The sequence below is a fragment of the Lolium rigidum genome, chromosome 4 (genome assembly GCF_022539505.1).
Source record: "Lolium rigidum isolate FL_2022 chromosome 4, APGP_CSIRO_Lrig_0.1, whole genome shotgun sequence".
Lineage (NCBI taxonomy): Eukaryota > Viridiplantae > Streptophyta > Magnoliopsida > Poales > Poaceae > Lolium > Lolium rigidum.
In genome coordinates, this window is record NC_061511.1 from 115,946,386 (window position 1) to 115,958,955 (window position 12,570).

Genomic DNA, 12,570 nt, shown 5'->3' on the forward strand with positions numbered 1-12,570 from the left:
TAGAGATACGTCGTGGCTTTCCAACGGTGTAAGGAACTTGTACGGAAGTGACCTGTGCCGGCGGCGAGGGTCGTCGGAAGTGGCCACCGTGAACAGATCGAAAAAGGACACGTTTATTTCGTTTTCGCGTTTTCGATTTCGTTCTCTGCCCCGGATCTCTCGCTCCTGTAGCGATACAACATCGTAGGGCATGCAGGGTTATAGGGGAAAGGTGGTCGCTCACCCTGGGGTGGTTGACGACGAGGTGGAAACGGCCGGCGACGAAGAAGAAGGAGGTAGACGAGGCAGATGGTGAGGAGGTGCGCAGAACTTGATGCTTGGCTCCGTGACGAAGACGAAGATGTAGAGGAGACCTTGGGGACCCCGTTCCATGGCTCAGGTTGGATCCACGGCGGCCATGGCGTCGGCGGCGCCGGCTAGACGGTGGTGGTTCGGGGTTCTTTGCTCACAGTAGGTTTTGGGAGGAGACGGAGGAAGAAGGTGGCGGCGAGATGGAGGAGGCAAGCTAGGGTTGCTGGAGGCGCTGCTGTGCTGCTTATAAGAGGAGAAGGCAGGCCGAGCGATGGAGGCGATGGAGACGTGGCGTCCAGGGGAGCGCCATTGCTCGATATGTGCTGTTCGGTCGACGTGGAAAGGAAGAGGACGAGGGGTCCTCGTACCGATTGAGGTAAAGAGAGAGCTGGGCCAGGTAAGTGGGCTTGGCCAAGGTGAGAAGAAGGAAAGCAGCTGGGCTGCACCTGGTGGGTTTGGGCCTGCCGGCCAGAGTTAGGATAGGTTAGGGTTTTAGTTAGGTTTTGTTTTATTTCTCTCTTCTTTTTATTTACTGTTTTTATCGGAAATTCAATTCGGCTCCCGGGTGCATATGCTCCCTCTATCAAAAAATTATATTTCGAAATGTCGAAAAATTTTGATAAAAAATTCTACTTGTACATCTCCACAATATACGTACGTTCGTCGGTTTCCAGGACCAATATGTTTTGGTCTCGTAAAAGAGAAATTTATCTCGAAAAGCCTTATTTTCAGCATTGAATTTTGTCTTTTACACACGTCCACGACAAGTCGGATTTTTATGAAACAACTTTGGAGCGTGTAGCACGTGAAGATGTACGTTCAATTTTCGTTTCAATTTGTTGAAATTACAAAATGTATGTAACATGCATTTCAAAATAAAGGGAGCATATGCTCCCATGTGCCAAAACACCATTCCCTGTTTTTATTTAATACTAAACCAAAACTGATTTGGGGCTTTGAGGTGAAAAGATGTTTGAAACATTTGAAAAGGAGAAGAAGTATAAGAGGAAAACAAGCTTGTATCACATGTGATGGCTTTGGAAAAGAAAGAGGAGGAAAGTTAAGGTTGGTACATAAATTATAAGAGAGGTGCAAAACAATTTGATATGCCAATTATTTTGCAAAACTTAAAACAAACCAACCACTTGAGGAGGAGTTTCTCCAACTCAAATTAAGTTGGCATAGCAAGGTTGAAGAGAGTTTGAGGTGGTGCCAAATTTTTAGAAAATTTGGCATGACCTTTTTGTAAAGTGTTAAAGAGGGAGGGAAAAAGTTGGAGAGCCTTCCTTGGAACATCACAAGAGGAGGGGATGAACCAAGAGAGGGAAGAAGAAAACCAAGAACCAAAGCAATTTCAAAAACAAACAAAACCAAGATGCAATTTAATAAAAGCCAAAGGTGATAATATGCATGAGTGCAACATGATGCCATGATCAAAATGCAAGAAAGGTACAAAGGGTCTATGTATTACTCTTGGGATGTTACAGCGTTAGCCTCAAAAGAAGTACATGAGAGTTGCAGCAATGACTAACTTTTAGTCTAATAAAATCCGAGTCTAAACGTGATGGCTATGAGGGTATTTAAAGGAGGAAAAGGTGGGGTTTCGGCCAGCCATACGTATGATGGCCGAACCAAACCCTAGAAGTCCTTTCCCCCTTCAATACGGACTCTAAAAAACTGGCTGACTTAATTCCTGCGAAAATGACATGGGCCTGGCCTAAAAGTAAAGGTGACGCAGCACCATATTATGCTAGGGATGAAATTATGAAGTGTAATCTTGTGTATTTCGTCCACGTCTTCGATCATCATTATGGTGGCTTGAAAGTTCTGAAATCTCCACTTGTGACGCCCTCTTCAATCCTCACATGTTTGCTGCCATCTCCTCCATGTGTGATCATGCTCAAATGCTTGTCCTTCTCATCCTTGCTAGGTCCATCATTCCTGAGAGTAACAAACACATCTGATTTAGGCAGCATCATATTCTCATGTATGTGAGGAGTAGCTCCAAGAAACGAAAATACCTGATAGTTAAGTTGTTTGACACGAGCTCGAGTGATTGGTCATTGTATTTGTGTGACTGTAGGTACAGCGGTTGTATCAACAGATGGGATGTCCTCATCAAGATGGAGCTCAAGAAACGCAGGGACGACATGTCGCTGCTGAGAGTGTCGACAGAAGGAATGTCTACCCGGACGCGGGCAGCACACAACTTCTTCAACGGCCAGATCCTCGACAACATCGAAGCTAAAATGGCGGACGGCGTCCGAGGCGGCGGCAGCAACCCCAACCCCGGAGCAAGAGCCGGCAGACGCGTCTAAGACAGCATCTGCTACTACACCTACGTTGGCCTCTGCCTCGGCGACGGAGCATGCACACCGGGCTGAACACGACGAGTTCATCGTGATCGACGGGTCTACGTCGACTCAGGATGCGACGCCATCGCCCAACCCCTTCTTCTAATTTATCATGCACCACCGATCTGTAATATGATCGCCGCTACTCTGATCGCGACGACTACGGCGGGAACGATCTCTTTTGAATGCAAACTATTTAAATTTCTGATTGGGGACAGCGTTTGGGGGACGCGACTGGGGAGCGACGTCCCCCAAACGCGGCACGAACAAAACACGTCTCCCGAACGCTCGATCCGGCGGCGTTTGAGGACGCGACTGGAGATGCTCTAATAGTTCAGCTTGGATTGCTCAAGAAGCTGCCGGCGACAGAGACATAACCTGCATCGCCCACCTTGAGAAATCGTCTTATCATGTATGAGCTTGAGAAACCATAGGCTGTCGTGGCGAGTCCACGTCTTACCTTGGATAAACAAAAATAAAGGCCCGAGCGAAATGACATTAAACGAAACGGGCAGTTGACTGTTTTCGAGAGTTCAGTAGCAACCCTGATGCCTGGAGAATTCTATTCGGTGGCGCAGAACTAGCTAGTTACTCACTTGGCGGCTCATTGTCATCTGTCACCTTTTGCCAAGTAGTTGTAGGTGTAAAGAATACTTTTTTTTTAGAAAATGGTAGCTGTGTACATTTGTACCCCTAGTCTCTCTGTCTCTGCATAATTCTAGTCTAAAATCGCTATGATAGGATAACACTACAAACTACGATAGGTGCAAAAGAGTACATGGCAGGACATGTTATCTTAAGCTACGACTAGCAAATGGAATCCAGAAATGGAACTACACCCTAAACCTTAGGTACCTAGCCAAAATCACAGCCATCTATTCTGCACACACAAGAAATGTATCTACACACTTCTTCCCATAAAAAGGAGCAGGCAGTGCACTAACTACTACCTCAGATGCGCGTCGATTTAATCGGATCTTTACGACTCCGCGTCGATTTAATCGGATCAGAGGGAGTAGCATCCAGTTACTATTAGTACAATAAATCTTCAGTTAAGTTGAACAGGATTTCGATAAGGAAAACAGAAATGTCAAAACATCATGAAACGACACAGAACAAAGACATAACAGCAGTGGGTGATTTCTAGGTTACACCAAGCAGAGATAGAAAATACAGCTGCAACAATGCAACAGAACCAGAACTCAGCAATTGGTACAAGTCCATTGTGCATGAATTATACAAACTAGTGTAATCTGGGCGCACGAAATCAACAATAGTGCTACAACACAACACTGATACGAACTAGCTAGCTACAACAAAGCCACATGCTCTCAAAAGACAGCAATACATGCTGAGTTAAAAAACACTCCATCATGAGGAAGAATTGATACTCATCTCACCTTACTTCACCAGGTATTCAGGAGGAAACTGCGCATGTATTGACACCATCCTTGCAATCACGTGTAAGGTCGTTGAATGTCTCTAACTTCCTCTTCCCCCTGAGGAACACCTCAGTGTCGACTGCAACCCTCATGTACCCATCGAATTCCACTGGATTGCCATTGTTTAGCTCCTTGGTTTCAGCATACCATTCACTGTTTTCATCCCACAGATCCTTGAAATCATCCAGGAAGCGTGTTTGGTACTTGTTGTTGAGTGGGTCGAAGAATGATTTATCAGCCTCATCGGTGGCAATGTACAAATACCGGCCAGCACCAACCTTATCATTGAGTGTCACAAGGAGATTTTCCGGTGAGGTGTCTGCATCAAGGTTTGGCCACAGCTGTGTGTTTTGGGCCTTCTCTCCTCTCACGATGTGCATCGAATCAAAATCCCAGCTCATCCGAGAGGCAATGGCAGACACAATCTCCATCAAGCGACGCGATTTCCACAACAAATGCCACGGCCGCTTGATCATGGCCTCCGTCTCACCCTCGCACACACGCGACCAGTAGTTATCTGGCTCAACATTTCCAAACTTCCTCATAACCAACGTGTCCTTCACATCACGAAGTTTCATCGGGGTCACCTTAATGTCTTCAGTATAGTGATTCTTCAGCCGATCTTTCTTGTGCCATTTCCCCCAATCAGTCCAGAATTGACTCTGATCGATCACAGATGCAGATTCCTTCAAGTGCTCGAAATCAAAGTAGAGCCTGAAATCTTTTTCTTCATCCTTGCCACTGGCAGTATACCGTGAGTTCAGGCAGACGCTGAAGTCCATAACAAGTGTCCGGTTCAAGAACTGTGCCTCGCCGAGCGCGCACAAGAATCCCCAGATGTAGTGGTTCATGCTCTTGCACCTCTCGCCACCACCCATGTAGATGAGGTACCTTCCACGGCTGAAATCAGACTCAGAAGCGACGACCGGCATGCTGTCATTGACGGCCTCACCTACAACAAACACCTGCTCTGCAGCAGTGGTGGTGTCTGCATTGGCAGCATTCTCGTCGAGCCTCATCTGTGTCTTGACGGGCACAAAGTCCGTGGTGGTCGTCACTGGCGCCTCACGCTTTCCCTTCTTGCCCTTCTTGCCCTTGCGTTTTCCGCTACGCTTGGCGCCGGTGCCGGAGTGGTACTCGCCCACGCTTTCCACCACGAGGGAGCATGTGTTGACGTCGCGGGTGAGCGCGAAGCGGCGGTAGTCCTTGTAGTAGGTGGTGCGCCCCTTGGCGTCTTCGGCCGGGCGGAAGCGCCAGGCGAGGTCGCACGCCATGGGGCTCTCCGGCACGACGACTGGGCGGCCGAAGCGATAGAAGTGGAGGTCGGGGAACTTCTCGATCGCCGTACGCATGAGCAGGTTGAAGAGATCCCTATCCCCCGTGCAGTCCACTGGCGCCTCGGTGTCGCAGGAGACCGCCTCGACTATATGCTTGTCCTCCTCGGCGGCGGCGCCCGCGGCCGCGGCCGAGTTGCCGTCGGTGTCGGTGTCGACGGTGACGGACTTCTCCGTCCCCGCCTCCGTATTCTCGGAGCCGACGTCCGACAGCTTGATGAACGGGAGCGCCTCGGCGACGACGGTGGACGAGGCGGCCTCGGAAGAGTTGGAGGCGGTAGCGAAGTCCTCCCCGGTGCGGAGCACGGAGTCGTCGGCGAGGAAGGTGGAGTTGGAGGTGGCGGAGGTGAGGAAGTCGGTGAGCTGGTGGGAGGAAGGGTGCAGCAGCGGGTCTTCGGGGCTGTGGACGGCGGCGAGGAGCGTGAAGGCGAGGACGGCGGCCACGAAGAGGCCGAACAGGAGGTTGCCGCCCGACCGCAGCGCCGAGCGCAGGTCGAGCGCGCCTCCGCGCCACTGCGGCGCCGACATCCCCAACCCGCGACCCAGCATTCGAGCGGATCTGGCGGAGCAAGGCGTGGATTGGGAAACGACGGCGAGGGGGAGGGATCTGGCTGGGGCGCCGACAAGGGGACAGAGGGAGGAGGAGCTGACGACAGCGCTTGTGCGTGCAGTTCACTCCGGTTCTGTTAGTCTATTTTATTACTGGGGGACGCGGTCGCGGTTGCTTAGGGAGTTCATGCATTTGACTCTTGTGGGTTTTTTACACCACATGGTGTATTTTTTTTTTTTTTGAACATGAAAATATATTAACATTAAAGACCAGGGTACAGTATTACAACATTGCAGTGGAGTGCCAAGCAGAGAATACAAGTGCCTAAAAGCACAAAATAACATAAAGATGATCTAAACACGAGTAGATGATACTGAAGACTGCATATGAAGCCAAACATCGTCGTTTATCCGCCGACAACACAGACTCGATATTGCTGTGGCGTATGTTTTTTAAACAGGTTTTTTTTAACAGCCCACATGGGAGCAACCTAAGGGTGTGTTCGGTTCGGGAACCAGAGGGGACGGAATGGAATGGTTCCATTCCCATGTCATGGGATGGTTCCGACCTTGTGTTCGGTTTAGAAAAAATCGAGGAACGGAATGGTTCTATTTTTTGTTCGGTTCTGAAATCGCACAACAGACGAAACGGTCTAAACATGATATTTTTCTGTCCAAATCAAAATCAACACAGCCCTAAACATAATTTTAATCAAAATTATCAAATGCCAAAATCAACAAGCAAAGCCCCCGTCGCGCGCGTGTGCTGGGCCGCCGCAGCGTGCGCTGGCCGCCGTCGGCGTGCCTCGCCGCCGCGCGCACACGCCGGATGAGCTGGCCATCGCCGGCGTGCCTCGCCGCAGCGCGTGCTGGCCGCCGAGCCTCATCGCTGCCGCGCGCGTGCCCGGCCGGCGCCGGGCGTTCCTCGGCCGCCGCGCGCATGCCTGGCCGCCGCCGCGCGCGTGTGTCGCTCCGCCGGGTGAGCTGGCCGCCGCCGGGCGTGCCTCGCCGCAGCACGTGCTGGCCGCCGAGCCTCATCGCTGCCGCGCGCGTGCCTGGTCGGCGCCGCGCGTTCCTCGCCGCCACGCGCATGCTGGCCGCCGCCGCGCGTGCGTTGGCCGTCGCTGGGCGTGCCTCGCCGCCGCGCGCATGTTCTAGCCACCACTGAGCATGCCTGGCCGCCGCGCGCTGAGACTAGTTCTTTTCTTTTATTTGTTCGGTGATGATTAACGCCTCGTTCCTCCACATTCCGCTGAATCGGTGGGATGAGTTCGTTCCGCATCTTTGCGGTATATTCCATTCCGAGGAACAACTTGGTTCCATTCCTTCTACCCAACCGAACACAAGAATGAGTGCTAGGTGCGGAACCGTTCCGTTCCATTCCACCTGATTTCGGAACCGAACACACCATAAAAAGACTCATGTGGTTTGGAATTTGCGAGAATTTTGTTGGATTTGTAAAGCATAGCTTGTTTTTTTAATACTTCATAGAAAAAACATAACTTTATTACTCCCTTTTGGAGGAATATGACACACTAGATATTAAATCTGAAATCAAGAGCTCCTGGCTGGTGAGGCTGAGAGGTTTAAACAGATCCTCGCTGAGCTGAGTTCCTTTTGGCTTATTGAAGAAATAAAACTAAACAACGTTCTAAAGATAAAGATATATGTGAAGGAGATATGAATGCTGCTTACTTGCATGCTTTAGCTAATCAAATGAGGAGAAAGAAGATGATTCCTGTGTTAGAAGGTCCTGAGGGCCATGTAACTGAAACAAAACGAATGTTAGAGATAGCTAAGAATTATTACAAATATTTGTTTGAAGATAGACCTGTTATTAGGTTGCTAGATGATTTTTTTTCTACCTGAAGAAAAAGTAACTCTAGAGGAAAATGAGAAAATGATATGCTAGGAAGTAGATTTACTCGATCTAGAAGAAGTAAAAGAGGTTGTCTTTGATTCCTATGCTGATGGGACACCTGGGCTAGATGGTCTATCTTTTTTTCTTCTACCAAAATTATTGGGATGTTATCGCTCAGGATTTAATGAATCTATTTGATGCTTGGTTTGAAGATAAATTGTACATTTTTAGATCGAATTTTGCTATGATTACTTTGATCCCCAAGAAAAGTGATGCTAGAACTATGAAGAAATTTAGACCTATTAGTTTGCTTAATTGTAGCTTTAAGATTTTCTGTAAAGTGTTGACAAATAGGTTTGCTAAGATCATAGGTAGATTGATTTCTCAGAATCAATCTGCCTTTATTAAAGGGAGGTATATTCTAGAGAGTGTAGTTACTGCACATGAAATTGTACATGAGGTTCATAGGAGAAAATTGGAAGGTTTTGTTTTTAAAATTGACTATGAAAAAGCTTATGATAGAGTAAATCTAGATTTCTTGTATGAGATCTTGCAACTTAGAGGTTTTAGCCCCTTTTGATTTAGACTTATTAAACAACTTACCACATGTGGTTCTGTGGGTGTTAAAATCAGTGAAGTTGAAAGTGGTTTCTTCCTCACTACCTGGTCTATTTAATTTTGTAGTATATGTGTTCTCCAAGATGTTGTTCAAAGGGGGTAGTGAGGGGTTATTAGGGGCCTTTGTCCTGATTTTGTCCCTGGAGGGGTGGTTTATCTTCAGTATGCTGATGACACTCTGCTCTTCCTTGAAAAAAGTAATAGAATTGCAACTAACATGAAGTGGATTTTAACCTGTTTTGAACAAATCTCTGGCATGAGAATTAATTATCATAAGAGTGAGTTCATACCTATTAATGTAGAGGTAGAAGAGTGCTCCTCTTTTTTGGAGACTTTTGGGTGTTTTCTAGGGTCTTTCCCAACAAAACTTCACACGATTTTCATTAGCAACATTAGTGCAATTAAAACAACAAATCCACTTTGATTCAGTTCTAACATAAGTCAAACATCCATTAAAATTAGCTACTGTATCAACTTCTTTTAAAAGCTCTTTCTCTCAAAAAAAACTCAAAAAGAAAAAGATTAAGAGGCAAATGCAAATAGTGGTAGAAATCTATCAAAATAGAACAACAGGTAAAAATTGATTTTTTAGAAAATCCTATGTTTCTCAGATCGAAAAGTGCAAAACTAACGAAAGTTATATAATAACCCAGGACATATGCTCAAAAATTTGCAGATCAATCCGACGTTTTGTCTGAGAATACTAATTATTTTGGTGGCAGCACAGAATCTATTTCGGGATAGCAACTTCCCCAAATATTACCTTCTTCCTATTAGAGGCTATCCTTGGCAAAAAACGAAATAAAAAGGATAAGGAGAGGTTATTACAGAGGTAACAACTTCCAAGACTCAACAAAAGAAAAATTACAGAAATAAAACATGGGTTATCTCCCAAGAGTGGTTTTCTTTAACGCCTTTCAGCGAGGCGTAGAAAACTTGAATCAAGTATCACTCTTCGGAGGCGGCCATGGTGATGAAGAGGCCTCCGGTGATGATCTCCCTCTCCGGCATGGTGTCGAGAAGAGCTTCAGAACCCTTCAGAACTAGGGTCAATTATGGCGGCGGCTACAAAACTTTTCGTGGATGGAGGTTCGGGTGTTTAGGGTTTTCCCGAACATATGAGTATATAGGCGGAAGGAAGAGGTCGGTGGACACCCGAGGGGCCCACACCACCCCTAGGCGCGGCCAGGGGGCCCGCGCCTAGGCATGGTGTGGCCGCCTCCTGGCTCTTCTCCGTCTCTCCTTTGGACTCCGTCTTCGTGCCAGTAAAATAGGAACTTCGCCTTTCGTTTCTTCCAATTCCGAGAATACTTCCTGTACAACTTTTCTAAAATACAAAAATAGTAGAAAATAGGAACTGACACTATGACATCTTGTTAATAGGTTAGTTCCAGAAAATGCATAAAAATGCCACGAAGTGTAAACAAAACATATAAAAATTGGTGTAAAACAAGCATGGGGCATCAAAAATTATAGATACGTTTGCAACGTATCAACCATATAATAAACAATTCCTATGTACTGGTTGCTAAACTGAACACATATTCGAAGAAGTGGACCATAATTGTACAATTGCTTCATGTCATATACAACACATAGGGCACGATTACAACACATATGACACAATTACATAGGCTGACTCCACTCTTGTATGTCATGACGGGATGTCAGTTTCACAACAACCTCTTGACGTACACTGATGATTCGACGTCGTTTAGATACGAGGCCTGATGGATCATCCAACCATGTTGCATATGTATTTCCTGGAATCATTGTCTCATTATCCATAATGACTCGGGGGGCCGTCCGCCGTGCTTTTCTCTTTATATTGTGCTCCTTCATCTTGCTATCCTTTTTCTGTTCCTCCTCTTGCTTGTTCAATGAATCCAATGCCACCGCATGATTTGCTATAATCTCCAAGCTTTCCGATAGTATGTACCGTCAAATGCTAGAATCATTGGTAGATTTCCCTCTCTTTGTAGGTTCACTTTTTCCATATGTTTTATATCGTATGTGTTATCTCCTTCAACTCTCATCACCTCGATCATGACAGAGTGAAGGGTTATGAACACTCTAACCAGTGTGTCCACATCATAACCATCAAATGATTGTTCAACCGACTCAATTAGTTCCTTTAGTGTGGTAGGTGCATACTGAACTGTCAGGGATTGTATGGAGCTGAAAAAGCCAAGATCCAGGACATTCAAGTCAGGTGAGTTTGGAGGCTGTTGCAACAACTTAATGTCCCATCCAGATTCTTTGACAACATCTAGGAAAATTGGATCATTTGGAAGAACGTGTGTTCGTGCATTGTCTTGCTGGATAAAGATGGTTCCCTCATTATCAGGCCATAGATATGCAATTGCTGGAATTACCTTTTCACAAAGGAATTCCCTCATTACGTTTCTAGTAACTATGGTGGTCTTTAGTTCCATCGTTCCTTTCAACCTATTATTGGAGTCGTACTTGGCTATGGTTTCTTCAACAAATGCCCAGATTCCGATTTTTCCATCAAACAAGACTTCTTTTTGCTTGTACCGGGGTTCGGCCACTGCAGTTAAGAATATAACCATTGCTATACTGTTCTTGTTGTCAATATTTCAAACGGGATCTTGTTCTTCTGGCAGTAGATAGTATTTTCTGCTCCTCTTTGTCATGTCGAACCATTTTTCATCTATATGAACTATGTTCTCCATACTAAGGAACGATGGTTCTGCCTCGGCTATTGTTGTTTGATCAATCATTGAAGTGCAAAATTTGAGTCTAGCAATCTTCTTTTCTGGTTTCAAAGCTAGTTTGAGGGTACTTGTATGTCGTCTTATTTTACCCCATTGAAACCTTCTCTGCAAGGTGGCATAGGCGACACCCAATTCCCTTGCAATTGCCCTCAGTGTCGACCTTTTGTTTAGAGGAATGGAAGGCATCCTTGGCAAACCAAGATCTGCTCTCTTCCGTCCACACCGCCCTTCTTTTGATTTGACACATCAACCTCTAGCTCCTCTATCTCTTGTTCTTGTGCTTTTCTCCATATTCTTTCTATTGTGTTGATACTTGTTTTTAGAAGAGTAGCTACAAGTTTTTTATTTTCCTTTTCAATTGACCTATCGTTGCCAAGAGCTTTCAATGCAATGTATGCCGCGAATCACTATCAGGAAGCTCTCTACGACGTGCATGCGCAACAGGTATCTGTACATCTTCGGCTTCGGGCATGTGTACATCTTCGGCTTCGAGTATTTGTACATCTTGCTCCTCTTCCTCGTGTGGACTAAAGTTAAGATCGAAATAAAACACCTGTTGTGGAGGCAAGTTGAGATGCAAGTCCATCTTCGCTTGTCCTACCTACATCAAAAGAAATAAAAAATATCAGTAATGCATCAAAAGGAACAAAAATGGAACTCATGTACATTTTGAATATAAGGAGCCTGGTTTGCTTATGTGACTGACAAGGTATTAACTTGTCAATGCCTATAGATTGTAGACTTAGGGTTTCGTAAGAAGTAGAGGGAAGGTAGATCTCGAAGGTTTTAGTCGATAAAGGTGTTTCGACTAAAGTTACGGTGGTTCTGTTGACAATGAATCAATCCTTTTCTCTGCCCTCGGCTCCCCTTTATATAGGAGGCGGAGTCGAGGGATTTCGTGCCGTATAAGTTACAAACTGCGAGAAGACGCATTGGGCCTTTCCCGTATCGTTACATAATTCCTAATACAACTCTATATTCCTTATCCGAAATTCTCCGGGCTTCTGGGCTTTGAAAGCTTCGGGTCGTGGGCCTCATATGCTTGCCAGATAATCCGGGTGCCTTATTCGACATGCTTATTCGGCATGCCTATGTCAGTAGCACCCAATATTTTGCTTGAATTGTAGAGTCGAGTAAAATCTTCATTGTAGAACAGAGTCGCATATTTATAAAACCTTCGAATCATAACGAATATTTTGCTCAATGTCTATTTTGCATAGGAATAATGGTAAATGGGGCTGGTTCATCTGACGGATCAGGTACCAGTTAACTGCTCTTGTGGCAAACCCGCATAAACCTACTTCAAGCTCAAGTCCCTGGACTCGAACTCGGGATACTAGCGTAATTTGACACACACCGCTTAAGGACTTATCGTGAACCGAA

At 46.0% G+C, this 12,570-nt stretch overlaps 1 protein-coding gene across 1 annotated transcript; it reads right to left on the bottom strand.

Moving 5' to 3' along the window:
- Positions 1-3,769: 3,769 nt before the first annotated feature.
- On the bottom strand, positions 3,770-6,094 carry LOC124650609. Its single transcript, XM_047190127.1, has one exon. It carries the CDS (start codon positions 5,968-5,970, stop codon positions 4,063-4,065), a length of 1,908 nt encoding a protein of 635 aa, XP_047046083.1. The 5' UTR covers positions 5,971-6,094; the 3' UTR covers positions 3,770-4,062.
- Positions 6,095-12,570: the final 6,476 nt, after the last annotated feature.